The 20,246-nt window shown below is 33.1% G+C and overlaps 1 protein-coding gene across 1 annotated transcript in view; it reads left to right on the top strand.

Annotated features, from left to right (window-relative positions):
• Positions 1-4,372: 4,372 nt before the first annotated feature.
• LOC114332181 (monocarboxylate transporter 12-like) overlaps positions 4,373-20,246 on the top strand; it is a 59,413-nt gene continuing 43,539 nt past the window's right edge. The window contains exons 1-2 of the mRNA XM_050657545.1: positions 4,373-4,589; positions 19,216-19,674. Of these exons, the coding sequence (XP_050513502.1) occupies positions 19,284-19,674 (391 nt within the window). The 5' untranslated portion in view covers positions 4,373-4,589; positions 19,216-19,283. The remainder of the gene's footprint in view (positions 4,590-19,215; positions 19,675-20,246) is intronic.

A 20,246-nucleotide genomic window follows, 5' to 3' on the forward strand; every position in this document is an offset into this window, starting at 1 on the left:
AAGGGCTTGTTATATTCTATGGATTTTTCGATGAGTTGTTTTATTGTTTGGAGGTGATCGTTGGTTCCAAAGTTTGCTCTGAATCCAGCTTGTTCTCTACTTTGATATAGGTCTAATTTCTTGTATAATCTTGTGGTGATTACTCTCGTGAAAAGTTTATAAAGATGGTTTAACAGATTGATTGGTCGGTAATTTTCCAGATCAGTTTTTTCTCCTTTTTTCAGATGCTATGGATTTCTGTGTCAAACATAGATTAAAGAGATCTTTTATTTTTCTCATTAGAGGTTCACCGCCATTCTTAACAGCATAGATCACTATTCCATCCTCATCAAGGGGTAAACAATGAGAAAAAGGGTTACCAAAGAAAATCTGTGCAATACAAAAGCAAAAATAGAAATAATTTAGCAAGTGACGAGGAAATGTTGAACAGGTGGAAAGAATAGTTGGAAGAGCTTCTAAATGAAATACCTACCCACAACAGAAGAAGAAGGGTTGAAGGAAAATGCCACCAAGAACAGACAGAGGAGAGACTACCTAATGAAAAGAAATAATAGAGAAACTAAAGAAAAATAAGAACCTAGGAAAGGATGAAGCAACAGCTGAAATGTTCAAATATGCAGTTCAAAATATTTAAGCAATTGGAAAAGTTGCTGAAAGAAATATGGGAACAAAAACACATTCGGAGATGATGCATATAAAATACTTGCAGTATCTATAAAAGATAAGATATCACAAAAAAATTGATAATGACATAGGAGAGTATCAATGTGGAGTCAGAAGAGGACGCAGCAAAGTAGATCAAATTTTGCTGCTGCACGAAATACAAGCAGAAATCTACGAATATGGGAAATCTAAAGTGGTTCTATTCATCGACTTTAAATAAGCTTCTGACAGAGTACAAGTGTACAAGGAAAGAAATATGCAAGGCCCTACATAAAATGGGAATTAGTGAAAAAATAGTAAGAATGATAAAAGCGAAACTCAGAAAAACAGAGAATAGGATTAAAATAAATGCAAAAGAAACAGATAAGTTTGAAGTCAGTGAAGGGGTGCGATAAGGGGCCCACTGTCATCACTTTCGTTCAGTATCATTTTTGAAATTGTCATCAAAGAAGCCCGAATCAACAGAACAGGACTTGTATAATAAGGAAAATACACAATGCCTAACATTCGCCAATGTCATAGTACTGATAGCCAGCAGTAAACACGAATTGAAAGAAATATTAAAAAGACTAGAAGCGAAAGCAAGAAACAAAGATACATACAGTAGGAAAAATGAAAGAATACCCATGAACGAACATATAAAACACGCTGTATTTTCCTGTCACCGTGTCACAAAGAAAATTGCCCAGCGCAATTACATGTAATAATAATTATTACATGTACTTGCGCTGGTCAATTTTTTGTGTGACACGGTGACAGAAAAATACAGCGTATTTTATATGTTCGTTCATGAGTATTCTTTTATTTTTCCTACTGTATATAAATTAAATAATAAAAGACTAAATATGTATAATGAATGGACACGTGATTACATACAGGGACAATACCTAGGAGGAAAATATATAAAGTCAAAGAAGTAGAAAGACTCTAAAGAAGCTATTATAGGAGTGATATTCACCAGGAGACCGTTTATGAAAGCAGATATCAAATAAAAAATTCTGACTGGTAATCGTAGTATGGTAGTACCCTTGCCCTAAACAAGTTATTAAGAAGTAAAGCATATCTAGAAGGATTAAAATAAGAATATATATGACAGTGATAAGACCTACAGCATTATATGCCAGTGAAACATAGACGATGAAGAAATCAGAGCAATTCATGTGTGGGAAAAAAGTCCTCAGGAAATTATTTCGAGGAAAACATGGAACGGAATATGGATATAATGGCTTGGAATTAAAGCCGTAACTGCTATGAGAAATTTCAGCAATAGCTTTTGTATAGCTTTGAAATTACAGGTAGTAAGAAAATCGGTCTGTAGGTACGATGGTACTGTATTTGGCTTTAAGTATCCGGGCTTAAGGATCAATATGACCTCTGCTACTTTCCATATCTTGGGTATATGTCTTAATCTGAACGAGGCATTTATAAAATATCAGTTTTACTGTGGGTTTTATAGGGAGTTGTTTTAAGATTTTCCCAGTAATTAAATCAAACCCAGATGCTTTCGAAGGTATTTACCGTATTAAATAAACTTCTTCTTATTCTTCTTCTTTTATATAGGCAGTACTGCCTGTTTTTCTTCAACGGTGCCTTTCATTCTGCTCCAAGTGGTCATTCCATCTTTTCCTTGGGCGTCCTATACTTCTCCTGCCTAACGGTGACTTGCCCCTGGCTATTCATTACTATCCTTGATTTAGACATCCTGCTTATATGTGATCATTCCACTCTTCTTTTCTGTTCTTTATCCAGGCAGTGGCGTCGGAAGGTAAATTTTGATGGGTGGGCTCAGATAAAACATGTTAAAATAGTATGAAACGAACAAAAATGCTTTATTTGCATATAAAATTTTTACATATAAGTCTACACTCGACCAAAAACACGTTTTCTTTCGTCATTTCTGGAAACGAATTCACGCATTATGTCCTGTAGTTTGAGTTGGCCTGCCAAGTTTTCATGTACATGTAAAAGCATCACATGATTAAGACGTTTTTGGGTCATAGTACTGCGAAGGTACGTCTTCAAACGTCGCAAAGCGCTGAACGAACGTTCCGCTGAAGCAGCTGATGCCGGAACAGTCAACACGATAATTAGCAGTTGAAGGACTTGCTGAAGCATCGATTTGACAGTTTTAGATTCTTTGGAAAGGAATTCAGCTAAATCTTGACAACATTCTGGGCGTTGGTCCAATTGAAGACTTGACAACATCTTCAGCTCTGTTCTGAGAAGATCTGCATCGAAGTCGTCTGAGAAAGGTTTCAATAACTCTTGGATATCATCCAAGCTCGGAATGTCTTTTCCATGAAGAGCATCTAGAAGTAGATTTTCAAGTCGGATGAGGGTAACCCAGGTGTTTATATTGTCTACCCCACATATGCGTCTGATTTCCTCACTTCTTACCCTATCCTGTAGTTCTTTTCCAGCAATCCTTCTTAAGATCTTCATTTCGTGGGTCTCCCTGTCTTCGTGTTTTGCTTCTATCTGGTCTTGTTTCGGCCGTGTAAGTCATTAATTGGCCTAATAACTGACTTATATATTCGGGCCTTTGTTTCCAATCTTAGGTGTTTGTTTTTCCAAATTGTGTCGTTTAGGCATCCGGCCGTTCCACTGGCTTTAGTTATTTATTGGTCTTTTACCTATTGTTCGATATTGTTGTCGGCTGATAGATTAATTCCCAAATATTTGAGAGTCATTACTTGTTGTATAATTTGATTGTCTAACTCCAATTTGCATCTTATTAATTCTTTGGCAATTACTAAGCTTTTTGTTTTATGGGCTGATATTTTCATATTCATTTCTTTTGCGAACTCTTTCTTTTTCTTTTTGTTGAACTCGTGCAGTAATTGTAGGTCGTCTTCGCACTCTGCTACTAACACGGTGTCATCAGCGTAACAGAGTATTTTTATCTCTCTATCGCCCATTTTGTACCCTCTTTTTTTCTTCACTTGTTTTACTATTGCATCCAACATTATGTTAAACAGTAGAGGGCTTAGTGAATCTCCTTGCCTGATTCCTGTGTTTGTTTCTATGGGTTCTGTTATTATTCCATTGACTTTCATTTCTATTTTATTTCCTACATAGGTATATGTTTTCTATCAGTTTTATGATATCCAGTCCAGTGGTAAATTTTTGTCATATAATAGGTGTATCACATCTTTTAATTGGATTCTATCAAACGCTTTCTCTAGGTCTATTAAACAGAAAAAGGCTGGTTTATTGTATTCTAATAATTTCTCCGCTATTTGCCTTATCACAAAAACTGCATCGTTACATGATCTTCCACTTCTAAATCCTTGTTGTTCATCCGATATATTTATGCACGCCATTATTTTCTCCATAAGAATTTTTGTTGCGAGTTTCAGTATAGTGCTCAGTAAATGTATCCCTCTATAGTTACTGGGGTCTGCCCTATCACTTTTCTTAAAGAACGCTATTTGAGTGGAACGCTATCTTCTGGAATTTAATAATAAATGTCAATTTCTAAATAAACTTAATTGCAGGAAACATGCGAGTTTTGTCCGATAATATTTTTTTTGGTTATTTTGCGCTCCCAAAATAAAATATCTCCTGCCACCACTGGCAATATTTGATATAAAACTGATTATTTTCTATCCTTATTACGCCATCGACATCTTATTGAATTATTTGACTAGGATAACCGATTTGCTCCGACGCTTTACGATATCTTAAGCGCCGGCGCTGAACCGCGAACTTGCCTTGCGTACAAATGATTCCTCTGTTTTGGTTCGCCGAAAGCCGAAAGGCGAAAACCGAAAATAGTAAAAAACACAGTAAACGAGCGAGTAGACTCAAGCGTGGAACGTTGTTGAGTTATTACTAAAAAATAGCTGTTTTTTGTTACTCGCGTCTACACATGTGCTGAATTATTGTGCCGGATAAATAAATTAAACAAGAATCCACAATAAGAAGTAAGTTTTTGTATTTTTTGTACCTTGTACAGTAATTTCATAATGTTTGTTTATTAAATATTTATGCAATCAATTGTCTACAACACAGTTTATTTTTGTATTTTTATGTAATACAATACAAACAAAACATGCATAAATACACATTCATGAAAAGATATGATAACACATTGGCGCACCTGCTAAAAAACTGTATGTATGTGTTGAATAGTCCAGTGTACCATGGTAAAAACCTTTGATTTCCATCAACACGCATCGATTTTGGTGAAATTTTGGAATTAACTCTATTTACCCTTAACTTCAAAATCTACTCTATGCCGAAGTGTAATTTTACCTTGGGGGTAGAATCTACCCCAACGAGTGACTTGAAAAATTGTTCTTATACACACCTCCAAGAAATTAACGCACCACCTTAAAAATTGGTCCACAACAATTATCCCTGTGGAATATTATAGTATTTGTAAAATACTGAAATTAAAACCCATCTATAGCCTCATGTTTTCTTAAAATTCTGTTTTTTGATTCTATCACTTAAGTTAGATAATAAAAAAGAGGTAAAAATAATAAATAATGGTTTTGCTTGTTTTCGATTCAGAGGGTTGCACACCAGCTAGACAGGCACTATTTCTACCCTTTCAGGCGTCATCAGTAGCTTTCGATAGTGTGCCCACCTCTTTAAAAAAGAGGTATTTTAACAACTATATAGCCTTGTTTTTCGTCAATACAGGATGTTTTTAAATAAGTATGCCAAACTTTAAGGGGTAATTCTGCATGAAAAAATAATGACAGTTTGCTTTATAAACGTATGTCCGTCCGCAAATGCTTCGTTTCCAAGATAGGGGGTGTTGAATTTTATCTTACAAACTGACGATTTATTTATTGCTCTAAAACCGGTTCACATAATATGCAAATTAAATTTGGTGAATTTTAAGAGGTAGTTATTGTGCATTTTTTGACATATAATTAAGAATTTTGTGTTCACCATTGGCGCACATAAGGGTCATATTACCCGTATGCGCGCCAATGGTGAATATTAAACTCCTAATTGTAAATAAAAAAATGCGCAATCGCTATTTGAGAAATTTAAACTTTGAGAGAAAATCACAGTTTGATTGGTACACCCGGTATACAATGATAATTTACCTGTCTAGCAAAATAGTTATTTATGTACCAAATCAGTAAAACGCTCGCTCTGCTCATAATATCAGACTCGTTCGATAAAGAGTAACTTTACTGACGTGGTGCATACAAAATTTTATCGCCAATCTTAAAAAACATTAACACTTACTTAATTACATCCTAATTAAAAGAGTTTGTGTACTTGGTACGCACATAAGACCTTATACTTCTATTATTATAATTTCAACGAAATAAATATATTTTAAACAGTTTAATCGTATTTTTATTTATATATTAAACCAATTTTATAAGTTAAAATAAAATACCAAAAATTATAAAATACCTACCGTTAATAGTTACGTTATTGTTTATGAAGTGTAACCTTCGCAGCGCAGTTGCTTTTCCCTTGATGAATAGTAGAAAATCTAAATAAATATATTTGCTAACACATTATCATTACCTAATATCTGTCACCGTCCTATATAGGGTGAGGCAGATAAAGGGCCTATTAGAAATAGCTCGAGAACTAAAGTAAAGAAAATTATGAAAATTGGAATATAGGGGTTTTGAGGTGTGAACTATTTAATGAAAATATTTTGGTCTCTTTACTACTTCCGGTTATACCGGAAGTTGATTGTAACTTCGTTTTTTTTAAATGGGACACCCTATATAGGGTGAGGCAGATAACTGGCCTATTAGGAATATCTCGAGAACTAAAGGCAACAGAATCATGAAAATTGGAATGTAGGGGTTTTGAGGGATGATCTATTAAATGAAAATATTTTCATCTCTTTGCAACTTCCGGTTATACCGGAAGTTGCTTATAACTTGGTTTTTTTTTAATGGGACACCCTGTATATTTTTACACTTTTCGATTCTCCTCAATATCTTCTCTCTTAAAATATGAGATTTTGTAATATTATACAGGGTATTTTAAAAGATATTTTCGTTTTTTTATTAATTTCGTAGCAACATTCACACCCTGTAGAATTGTAATAGTTTGACATTAAAAACTCTGCTTACATTCAAGTGATTTTTAATATAGTCTATTATCGTTAAGAATCATTAGTATAGCTAATTTTGAAATATTAGTATACAGGGTTGGTCGAAACTCGGAATGAATATTTTCTGAGTTTTCTTAAATAGAACACCCCGTATTTTAGTATTGTAATGAAATGATATTTCATAGTACTTTTTTATTTTATAAGTATTCCCTATACCTAACTGCTTTAATTTGTGAGTTATTGGCGATTCAAGCTAAACATTAATTGCAACAAAAAATACGTAAAATTTTATTAGGTTGGCCATGAAAATATTCAATAACAAACAATTTTTCAGAAATAAATGCATATTAATCCAGACCGATCCTTAAAATTGCCAATAATGGTTTAGCTATCAAAATAGCTACGTAATTAAGATTGTTGGTGCGACTAACAATTAAGCACAAATTAAAGCAGTTAGGTATAGGGAATGCTTAAGAAATAAAAAAGTACCATAAAATATCATTTCATTACAATACTAAAATACAGGGTGTTCCATTTAAGAAAACTCAGAAAATACTCATTCCGAGTTTCGACTAACCCTGTATACTAAAATTAAAAATTTAGCTATACTAATGATTCTTAACAATAGTAGACTATATTAAAAATCATTTGAACGTAAGTAGAGTTTTAGTTGTCAAACTACTACAATTCTACAGGGTGTGAATATTGCTACGAAATTAATAAACAAACGTAAGTATCTTTTAAAATACCCTGTATAATAGGGTGGAGCGAAAAAATCAACTTTTAAAATTTAAAATGCCTGTATGCGGAAAAGTGGTCTGCATATTTGTTGTAATACCCTGCAAAATTTCAAATCGATCGGACTTCGTTTAGCGGTGCCCCCACTACTTCGAAATTTGAGGCTATTGGCCTCCCACTAAAGTAATGCGCCGATGCGCCCGCCTTCGTTAATACTTACTTGGTTAATTTTGGTAGTAGTTCGATTCGAGAGCAAACTGCGTTTCTTGTATTAGTATCAATTTAGATGCAATACAGTGAACCGTTGTTTTATTCTGTGTTGTTAAACTGTGTCCGTGAGATCCGTAAAAAAAGAAAACATGCCTAAAACACGAACAGACGTCGCTTGTTGTGTTTTTGGAGCACCAAGGAAGTTTAAAGACAATATGTTACCGACCTGTGCTGATGTTATCAGAAACTTTTTGTGTATTCGCCAGTTTATGAAAGAAGCTGCAGCAAATAATGCTGAACCAACTGTTAGTGACATTAATGAAATTCTTCTTGTTGAATTAAAATTGCTGTGGGTTAAAGCATCCATTCCGATAATATCCGATCAACAAATTAAATCTAAATTAAAGGAATTACATCAAAAATACAGAAATATTAAAAAACCTATGAAAAGTAGAAACTCAGCCAATATGCAAAGAAAGGTTAAAGATTTTAGAGATTTATTGGAAAAGAAATTGTTTGATATTGCATCATGCAAATGTTCTGACTATTTATTATGCAAATGCAAAAATAAAATACCGGCTCGAGAGCATGACTTCATTAAAGATCAGAGGCATGATAGAAAAATGGTAATTGGTTCGGTGGATAAAGTAATTACCAAAAAACTAGAACGCTCTATTTACCGGAAAATTGTGGAAACACAATCTCCAATAGCTACATCTTCTTCATCAAGATCCGAAACACATCTTCCAGTAGAACAAATTATAAGTGAGTCTTCAGATGAAAGTGCCACAAGTGTCTACGAGAAAAATACAAAAACCGGAACAAAAGACGATTTACCGAATACAAAAAAAACAAAACAAATGCGAATTAGTTTGCCAAACTTAGCTCAAGCATGCGATCGTACAGGAGTATCTGATAGAGTAGCATCCATAATAACAAACTCGGTGTTGCAAGATCTAAGTTTCATCTCGGTAGAAAGTCATGACAAAATCATAGATCGGAGTAAAATTAGGCGGGAGAGAAAAAAAAGGCGCAACCAGATTAAAATTGATGATACAAAAATTTTTAAATTTCTTCATGGAATCTATTTTGATGGTAGAAAAGATAGAACTCTACAAAATGAAATGAAGGATAATAAATACTACAAAACTACCATATCTGAAGAACATATTGTCTTAGTCTCTGAGCCCAAGTCAAAATATATAGGACATATTAGTGTATCGTCGGGTAGTGCAGAAGAAATCAGCAAGACAATGTTGGACTTTCTAAATAAAAATGTAGACCTTGATAATTTGGTAGCTGTTGGATGCGACGGAACTGCTGTCAATACAGGTATTCACAATGGTGTTATCCGTAAAGTAGAACTTGCAATTGGTCGATCAATGCAATGGTTTATTTGCATATTACATACCAATGAACTACCTCTGCGCCATCTAATAAAGCACTTGGATGGAGAAACTACCGGACCACGTGAGTTTTCAGGACAAATTGGAAAAGGACTACAAAACTGCGAGCATCTTCCTGTAGTTAAATTTGAGCAAATTCGATCAGTTTTACCCAAATATGATGCAAAGGAAATCGAGAAGCTTAGCACGGATCAGAAATATTTATTTGAAATTAGTAATTCAGTATCTAACGGTAAAATCTCGAGTGACTTAGCAAGAAGACAACCGGGAAAAATTTCACATGCTAGATGGCTAACAACTGCAAGCAGAATTCTTCGTCTTTACGTAGCAACAGATCCTCCTTCGGAAAACCTAAAATCTTTGGTATGCTATATACAAAACGTATATGCCCCACTGTGGTTCGAGATTAAAGCAAGACCATTTTGTTTTGATGGACCAGTACATTTATTTAATTTAGTAAAAAGGACGAGGTATTTGTCACCTGAACTGCAAAAAATAGTGGACAGGATAATACAAATTAATGGTTATTTTGCACATCCTGAAAATGTGTTGATAGCAATGCTTTGTGATGAACGGCAGCATATCAGAGAGTTAGGTTTGCGGCGAATCTTAAAATCCAGAAACTCCCATGAAATAAGAAAATTTAAAGTCCCAGAAATTAACTTTAACGCAAATGACTACATTGAAATGATTGACTGGCAACAATTAGTGATAAGCGAACCTCCAATGACAAAAAAAATTTCAACAGAAGATCTAAAACAGATGATTAAAGATGTTCCTGAAGAAATGGAGATACTACGTTTTCCCTGTCACTCCCAAGCTATAGAACGCTGCGTTAAGTTGGTAACAGAGGCATCCTTAAAAGTATGTGGGCCTGAAGCAAGAGATGGCTTCATAAGGTCCCAAATAGTTTCCCGACAAGCATTACCTAAATTTAACACAAAAGTTGAGTTTTTAGCTAATCTCAAGCATTAAATCATAAACGTTTTAAAGGTGGGTGGGTGGGTGGAACTCGAATTGCAGCCACCTCCTCGTGGTGAGTTCTGGGTTGTTTTCACGGAAAACAAGCGAAGAGCTGCAAAAAAAATCACTTTATTTTAATTTTTAGGTGGCTCGGGGCACCGGAAAAAATTATCGCATCAAATTCATTTTTTGCAAGCTACTTACACTACACGTGAGACCACTTTTCCACATACAGGCGAAAAAATTTGAGAAAAAAAAATTTTTGTTTTATTTTCACGTTATCTTAATTTTTAGGTGGCTTGGGGCACCGGAAAAAATTATCCCATCAAATTCATTTTTTGCAAGCTACTTACACTACACGTGAGACCACTTTTCCGCATACAGGCGAAAAAATTTGAGAAAAAAAAAAATTTTGTTTTATTTTCACTCCACCCTACTGTATAACATTACAAATCCTGAAAAATATATTAATGTGTGGAAATTACTCTTTAATTAAATACAATATTAAAAAAACGAGCCTGTACCGAAATTAAGAAGAACAAAAAAATACACTTTCTTCAAATAAACTTTTTTATTCGATGCCTAGATTTTGTGTCATTTTGGAACTACTAAAATTTTTTATTTCATTAGTAGTTCCAAAATGACACAAAATCTAGGCATCGGATAAAAAAGTTTATTTGAAGAAAGTGTATTTTTTTGTTCTTCTTAATGGCGGTACAGGCTCGTTTTTTTAATATTATATTAAATTACAAATTAATTTCCACATATTAATATATTTTTCAAATTGGGCTCTGTACCGCCATTCTTTATTATATTACGAATACGTGTGCCAGATATCTCGAAAAAATATTCAAAATTACAGCCACAATCTTGGAACGCGTTTTGGCTACCTGTTGATCGCTACTGTATCACCGCGACAATTCGATGAAATAAAATTATTTTGACATAATATTCGAAAGTCAAATCGGTAGACACTAACAGTCACAATAAGAGTTTTGAATCATCGTCATGGAAATCACGATCATCGTCATGCTAACTAATTATATTGAAAGTTTGGTTTTGACAACCTTGTCAAAGAATTAATTTGTGTATGTATTTTCATATTAAATAAATTAATTAATTAAGATTTGGTAATTTTTTAAAGACTCTTAGAAAAAATATTGTTCTTAACTCTTGCAGAAAGTCTCTTTTCCGCAACTCGACGCTTGCCGAACTCCCGCTTCGCGTCGTTCGGCAAACTGCAGTCGCGTGCGGAAAAGAATGACTTTCTGCACTTGTTAGGAAAATAACTCTTATAACTTTAAAAACAGTGCTGAGGCCGCTTAGATAATCCGATTTTAATTCTGTAAAGTGTATTAGATCGGTAGGGAGCCTCTTTATATGTCAAAAAATTAGCAAACTTCTAAATGGTCTACTTTCTGTTCAGAAAGTTTTTAAAAAATTTGAACTTTTTTAAAAAAATTTAGATTGCAAAATTATTATGCAAAATCTATCAGGTCGATTTTAATGAAATTTGGTGGAAGATTTAAGTATGTTATAAGGATTTTCTGTGCGAATTACGAAGGTTCTAAGTGCATCCAAAGTTGTTGAAAAACACTGAATAAAAAGAGGCTTATTTTGCCCCCTTATTTTGTATTTATTGGTATTTTGCAGAAAGGGTAATAATTTAAGACATTTTTAACTAGTCGTATATCATAAAAAATTCAATTATCTTTACTTTAATTCCCTACGACCTTGCTCCAAAATGAATCGTTTTAAAGTTATAAGCAAAGAATGTAGGAAAAAATTAATGTTTTTCGAAATTTTTAAATATTTTAATTTTTTTATTAATATTCCGGGCATATTTGAGAAGGAGCATAAGTCAATTATTATTATTGAAGTTGTCACTTAACTTTATCTGCAAAAATCCGAATGCCACCTCGCACATCCACAAATAGACGTTTTATACAGATCCGCCCTGGTCTATACATATAATATTGTTTCAATCAAAAGAGATTTCAATTTTTGTTATATCAATGTTGTTTTTATAAGTACATATAATACACAACATGTTTTTAAGCAAACCAAGAACCATTCGCTTACATAATAATATGCTATGTGCCCCGTGTTGGCTTAATCCGTTACTGTTCAAATTTATTTCTTACCTTTTAACCTAACAACTACGTTGGGTATTAGAATTAAACAATGGTTTCGAATTAACCTGTATAAAGTTGCGAGTTGTTCAGGTAGTGGAAAAGTTACGAATTGGCCGGTATACATTTTGATTTAAAAAAGTTTGTCATTAAGAGTTACGAGTTGGCGAGTGTCCGCTGTAACCTTTCATTCTGCGTTTCAATTCTTCAAAAACACTTATTAGTTTTCTTAGGATTCGAAAAAAATTAATGCATTTAAAAAGAATTTGACCGAAATATTGTGCCTACGCTCTTAAAAAGTATTTAAGTATTAGGTATACATTTTTGTAATCAGTATTTCAAAATCTTTTAAATGCGGTGTCACATGACGTACTTAGTTTTCTATTAAAAAAATCAAAGTTATGATATGACTGTCACCTGAAGAGAGATTGCGTAAAGTTCGAAACATTGATGCTATAATATAGCATCAAGTCCGAGCATTTTGCTTATGTGCTAAAAATCCTAAAAATTTTGCTTATTCCAGCGCACTGTATAATGAAAACAAGGTTAAAAAATATAATGTGCATGGCGATTATTAAAGGCACCTTGCACAGAAAAGCAAAAGTAAAGGAATATTTTGCATTTAATGAAAGTGCATAAGTATGTACGATTTTAATAAATGATTCACCTCGAAATTGAATATATTAATGAGTAAATTTTCCCAATTTTGTTTACGTACTTTACAAATTCCAGAAATTCCGTAAATAATGCAATTCGCGGCAAATCCAACAGTAGTTGCATAACTATTTATGAATTATATGAATGTTATGTCGCACAGTGGTTCCAAATGCTGAAAACGTGGTCATGAGGCGAAGGAAAAAGTCCCTATCTAGGGATTTTCATGTTTACAGTTGTTTTCTCATACTATCGTAAAGGCCTAATACGCAGGTATGAGGATCAGACTGGATGTATTGTGGTTCACAGCTCAGGAACAAGTGAGCCATGTCCGAGGTTATTTTGGCCGGCAGAGAAAGTGTAAAAGAACGCGTATATTGAAAACGCTGTAAAACGTTTTGTGGTTTATCAATTTTATCGCTATAAAGCAGATTCTTCTTTTTTAAGTATGTAGTAATGTAAGATGTAAGTTAACTTAAGTTTTAGTAACAATAAATGCCTTAAATTTGTTACTACATAAATAGTGAAAATATACTTGAAATAATCAAAATTTTGTAAAGATACATTCAAAAAGTACAAAATTCTGCATAATTCTGCGACGGATGTTTATTAGTCTTAAAATATATTGTAAGAAGATACATAATCACTTTGGTCTAGCTGCCTATAACTGCCTATGCATTGCTGGCAGTTGTTTGAATGCAAAAGTGGAAAATGACGCATATTACACTATTCTGGCGATTGTGGAGTATTTATGGGTGGTTGTACAAAAGTAATAGGTTCTGAATATTGTACTTCATAATCAAAATGTATTGGTGATCAGCAATTTTAAAAACCCCTTATAATATAAATTTTTAAACACATATGCATTTAAAATAAAATTTTCGAAATTCTTTCGGCTATATTGGATCCGCCATTTTATTTTAATAAAAAGTAATGTTAGATTTGTAATCAACGACCTTAAATTACCAAATTTGACAAAAACAATTGCGTTTTGATTGATACTTTCAATTTCTTTCCGCCATGTTGGATCTGCCATTTTGTTTTTCAGAAAAAAATAATGTCAGATTCGTAATCAGCGATGCAAAAAACCCCTAAGAACGAAAGTAATTCCGAAATGTATAAACAATATACGCTTTTAAAGGTTCATGACTACGTTTTCAGCATTTGGAACCACTGTGTGTCGGACAGAAAATTTAATGTTTTGAAATTATGTACTATTTTACTGTTTTCTGCTATTTTAAGTTCCATTTGCTTCTTTTTGCATTCCTGAGGTAGGAAACACTGCATATAATACTCTTTCTATCTTATCTGGCTCATTCCAAGTTTATTTCACTCCATTCAGGGGATTCTTAGCATTTCTTGAAGATTGAAGTCGTCTTTTTATATTATTTTTCTCAATTTAAATTTTCACTTCCATTTCGATACTCTACATTTTTAGGTATTTTTTCCACCTTTCATCCCGTCTTCGATAGGCACATAAAAATTACTAGTTTACAGTCGATTGTAAACCAGTTTAGTTTTAAAATAAAAAAAAAACAATGCAAACAAATCATTAAATTTAGTGTCACAAACAATTCATGTTGGGCTGCAAAACTATTTAACATAAATATGTTAATGGAAGTGTGTATGTACTATCAATTGAACTCCATAACTGCTTGCAATTTAGGAACAATTGAGGACAACCACGTTTTATAGCTATGACATCATGCCAGGGACTTACATTGAAATTTGTTACACTAATTGGATGATGTATTTTTCGAATTCCATTTAATTCCAAGAATACAATTAGGAAAAAAATAAAGTACCTAAATAAAAGTAAAAAGAAATTATATAGACCGGTCTAGTTAGACTCAAAAATAGGAGTAAGGCTACAATAATTACCATCAAGCTGAAAATTGACAGGATTGTTCAAAATAAATGAAATCTAAAATGTCCTCATAAATCCGACCCGAGCTAAATAATTTACGCGGGGTCAAAGGTCACCAAATATGGTTTTTAGCGATTTTCAGCGAAACGGTAAGCTTTATCGTAAAATTAGCTTTAACAAAAAATGTAGACTAGATAATTATCTATAAAAGATATCTTAATACTTTTTTTGTAAGAGTCACCGTTTTTGAGATACAACGATTCAAAGAGTTGAAAGACTCCTAATCGTCAAAATATAATACCGGGTATACAGGGTGTAACAAAAATACAGGTCATAAATTTAATCACATATTCTGGGACCAAAAATAGTTCGATTGAACCTAACTTACCTTAGACAAATGTGCACATAAAAAAGTCCTTTGAAGTTACAAAATGAAAATCGATTTTTTCCAATATATCGAAAACTATTAGCGATCTTTTATTGAAAATAGACATAATGTGGCATTCTTATGGTAGTATTATCTTAAGAAAATATTATAGTGAAATTTGGACACCCCATAAAATTTTATGGGGGTTTTGTTCCTTTAAACCCCCCCAAACTTTTGTGTACGTTCCAATTTAATTATTTTTGTAGTACCATTAGTTAAACACAATATTTTAAAAACTTTTTTGCCTCTCAGTTCTTTTTCGAAAAGTCAGTTTTTATCGAGATATTTTGAATATTTGTCAAATCCACCACATATTTGTATACTGCTAAGTACGATTATGGAGACTTGGTAATAATATGAAAATTTATTTATGATTTACATTTTTAGGTATATTTTGAACCATATTAAAAAAGAAGTAATATCTCGATAAAAAGTGCCTTCTCGAAAAAATACAAAGAGGCAAAAAAGTTTTAAAAACAATGTGTTTAACTAATGGTACCGCAGTAAAAGTTTAATAGGAACATACACAAACATTTGGGGGGTTTAAAGGAACAAAACCCTCATAAAATTTTTATGTAAACATATTAAAAACGAAGCCGCAACTCGAAAAAACTGCCTTATCGAAAAAATACTAAGAGGCAAAAAAGTTTTAGAAATATTGAATTTAACTAATGGTACCACAATAATTATTTAATTGGAACGTACAGAAAAGTTTGGGGGGGTTAAAAGGAACAAAACCCCCATAAAATTTTTATGGGGTTCACAAATTTCACTATAACTCTTTTTTAAGATGTTCCTGCCATAAGAGTGCCACATGTCCATTTTCAATAAAAAATCTCTAATAGTTTTCGATATATTCGAAAAAATCGATTTTCATTTTGTAACTTCAAAAGGCTGTAACTTTTTTTATGTGCATATTTGTACTAAGGTAAATTAGGTTCATTCGAACTATTTTTGGTCTCAGAATATGTGATTTAATTTATGACCTGTATTTTCGTTACACCCTGTATACATCACTGAAGATGTAATACAAGTAAACATAATATTCTATCGGTCAACTTAACTTATATTACACATAATAATATAAGATTATAAATATGATAATTTTTCTACTATACAGCTTGCGGTCTACCGAGGAATGCAATGTATTAGCTGTGTTATATTCTCGGTTCATTTCAATGCTGAAAGATAAGTTTATTGCTGAAAATATATCGGTAAAACAAGCCAATAATGATACTGACGTAATGATAGTTGAAATAGCCATAGAGCAATTCAATTTAACAAATACAACTATTGTTGTAGGTGAAGATGTAGACTTGCTCGTATTACTCACTGGTAGAACTCCAATCGAAAAAACTATCTTTTTTTTTTTAAACCTGGAAAAGCGCAACACCAATCGGAAATATATTCATCGAAAAGTTTATCTACTTTTGCAAAGTGTCAAAATCATATACCTACTATTTTTACACGCAATAACTGGCTGTGATACGACATCTGCATTTTTCAGGAGGGGTAAAACCACTGTTTTTAAAATGTTTGAAAAACAAGATTTACTTTAATGTGCTAAAGTTTTTAAAAACACTAATTCAACTCCACAAAAAGTTATTTCCAACGGAATTAGCTTTCTTCTCTCTTGTATGGAGCGCCTAAGAAAACTACGTGCTTAGATAAGTTTCGATATGCATGTTTCTTTAAAAGTACTCGAAACAAAAAACAAGTGCAGTTATCTTGTCTTCCTCCAACCTCAGCGGCTACTCATCAACATAACCTTTTTCGGGTATATCACCAAGTTCAAGTGTGGCTTGGTTATCAGCTAGATCCAAAAGACTGGGGATGGAAATTAGTCGACAGTTCATTAGAACCAATTCAAACTTTACTCCCACCTGCGCCGGAAAAACTCCTGAACACAATTTTTCGCAACTGTAAAAAGGGATGTAGCGCTAAATGTGGTAGCAAAAAAGTTGGACTGTTTTGTTCGGTAGCATGCACTAATTGTCAACACTGGTCGTTCTCCAATGTTGAATCACCAACAATTGAGGATTCATTTGATTCTATCGAGGAGCCATGCGATTATTGGGGCAATTTACTTGCACCCAGGATGAACAAGAAGAAGAAGAACAAGAAGAAGAAGAAGAACTAGAAGGTGAAGAAGAAGAAGAAAAAGGAGAAGAGAAAGCAGAAATATTAGAAAATTATGAACCAGTTGGATAAATTTTCCTTTTTTTTTAATTTATACCGCTTTTTATATTTTTTATCATTTTTAACCCTTGCCAATATCAAGTATTCAATAGCTTCAAATTAAACAGAATCATAACAGATCCGTGAAATAGGCCTACTGGGGAAACCACGTTAAAAAAACGCGCCAAGTACACTACTTCAAAGGTGATGTGGAAAGGGAACATCCATAAACTACGTCGTAAAAATTTTGGAGTTTTTAATCCTCCCCCCTTCCATCGTAAAGCGTCGTTTACAGTTGACCCCCCCTCATACCGACGTCGCAATTGCAACTCATGACCTCCCTTTTTAGAGATTTTTTTTAAATTCAATGGTATTTCTGGATTTTTTAAAGTTAGCTCTTCCAAGTTTATTTACGAATGTATCCAAATCAGTATTACTATGTAGCTCATTAATATCCGCGTACTTTTTTCTCTCAATTCACTGTACAACTAATAATTAGCTTTATTGGGACAAAGGACAACACTTTTATCGGAGTTCCTATGTTTGTTTTGATTCCAATGCCATTTCTTTTATGAAGTATAAATAGATACAATGTACTAACTAAACAGAATAGAATATTTTATTTCTATTCATTCTTGTAGAATTGTTTCACACAGAGTATTCAGTAAATAAGTGAACAGTTTAATATTTATTGCTTCCAGACGTTGTTCTGAAAAGAAGCGTTTGTTTAAAGACATAGAACAATGTTTTATTGTTTGTTAGTCTGTATAAAACTGCTAGCAATATTATTAAGACTGTGAGTGATAAAAACAAAATGAAAAGTATGCGATAAAAATAATATACTAATTTTTTTTAATTCTAAAATAGGTGAATTTCAAAGGACGACGGATGTGCACTCATGGCCCCCTCCCCCCTGTCGTATACCGTCGTAATAAGCAAAGTCCCCCTCCCCCTTTTCAACGACGTAGTTTGTGGATGTCCCCAAACGTGTGCGCATATTATGACGATTATAACTTTTTGAATCGTTCTATCTCAAAAACGGTGGCTCTTAGGAAAAAAAGTAAAGAGACATTTTTTATAGATAATAATTTAATCTACATTTTTTGTTAGAACTAATTTTATGATTAAACTTACAGTTTCGCTGAAAATCGCTAAAAACCATATTTGGTGACCTTTGACCCCGCGTAAATTTTTTAGCTCGGGTCAGATTTATGAGGACTTTTTAGATTTCATTTATGATGGTATGTTGAACAATCCTGCCAATTTTCAGCTTGATGGTAATCGTTGTAACCTCGGATGTGTAAGTTGACCGGAGTATATAAGGAGACGTAGAATATTATAGCTGCACAATCTGAGAGAATGTATATTAAATGAACTTTTCAGAGCAACCGTCTCTAAAGTCCGAATAGCTATGATGATTGCCGACCTCCGTCGCGGAGATGGCACTTGAAGAAGAATATGTTAGATCCTAACGGTCATTGTACTACAACTTACGTCAAACCTAATATTTTGAAGTAATAGTGTGATTAGCAATATTTGTAAACCAAAACATAATTGGGGGATGTGAATTGCATAGTGTAGAATTCCTTCCCTCTCGTCTTCACTGCAGCATCCATTTGACTTGCAAATTGTAGAAGTCTTGGAGGTGTCACCAGGAAAGTGTACCAATAAGTTTTCAATTTAAAAATCTTTTAGTAATATTTTTAATATTTTCAATATTAATAATTTACTATTAGGATTGAAAACTACTTCGTCAAAACATAATTCTTTGAATAGGAAATAACAAAATATTTCAGATACAAAATAAGTGATAACATAGTACGTTTTATTATTTACTTGTGAGATATTTTCTTATCTCAGAAAAGATAAAAATAATATTAAAAATAGTTGTTCTAATTTATGTCTAACCATGCTAATTTTTAATCTTTCAGAGTGTGGCCTCGATGAGAACAACCGATTTGAAGCAGTCGTGGGTGAATAAGATATACTCGATATAAAGATGATTGAAGATCCAGTTGAAGATGGACAACCACACGCACCTTTGGTCAAAATTTCGGAAGTGGCACCTAGTGTGGAAAGTCTCAAAGACTCTCTTCCAGAAACGGATAATTTTAACAATTCTACTCTTCGAATAGATCATCTATATCAACGAAGAGAGTCCATTCTTTCTTCTGAGATTAGTTTGTTCATTGAGAAGACTGGTCAGAAGATTCCTGATGGAGGGTGGGGGTGGCTTGTGGTGCTGGCTTCTTTTGTAATTAACATGTTATCAGATGGCGTTGGATTCACGTTTGGATTGTTGTATAAAGAGTTTTTGATCGAATTTGGTGCTTCCAAGTCAGCTACCTCGTGGATAGGAAGTCTCTTTATGTCGCTGCCATTGATTGCAGGTAAAATATTTATTTATTTTGAAGTTATACTTCTTTAGGCGCGATTGGAAGAGAATTTTTATTATTCTGCGCGCATGCGCACACAGACAGTATGGAGTTTGTTGCTAAATGTTATTTATGTCTTGTATTACTCCGAAAAAGATGTGGAAAGAATATATTAGTGTTTTTAAAAACATGAAGAGAAGTATCCATTCTCAAATGTGGTCTCGAGGTAAGGAAGTACAAAACTCAAAGAAGTACCACAAAATGTATGTATTAATAAAATGGTCATATAAGGACGCGTTTCGGCTCTTCACGAGCCATCATCAGCTAAAAATATAGGAGCAAAGACAAAACTGACCAGACCAGGAAGGAGGAAGAATCTACTAGTTTACATTTTTATGGTTCTATAGACTTCATTATTAGTTTTTTAATTTTTTATATGTTGTATTAACATTTAGTTAATTTGAATGTATAAATTTAAAAAAAAAAATTTAAGACTTCCACGTTGGGATGAACCATCTTGCGAACAGTCTATATTTTTCAGCTGATGATGGCTCGTGAAGAGCATTTTATTAATATATACATTTTGT

The sequence above is a fragment of the Diabrotica virgifera genome, chromosome 8 (genome assembly GCF_917563875.1).
Source record: "Diabrotica virgifera virgifera chromosome 8, PGI_DIABVI_V3a".
Lineage (NCBI taxonomy): Eukaryota > Metazoa > Arthropoda > Insecta > Coleoptera > Chrysomelidae > Diabrotica > Diabrotica virgifera.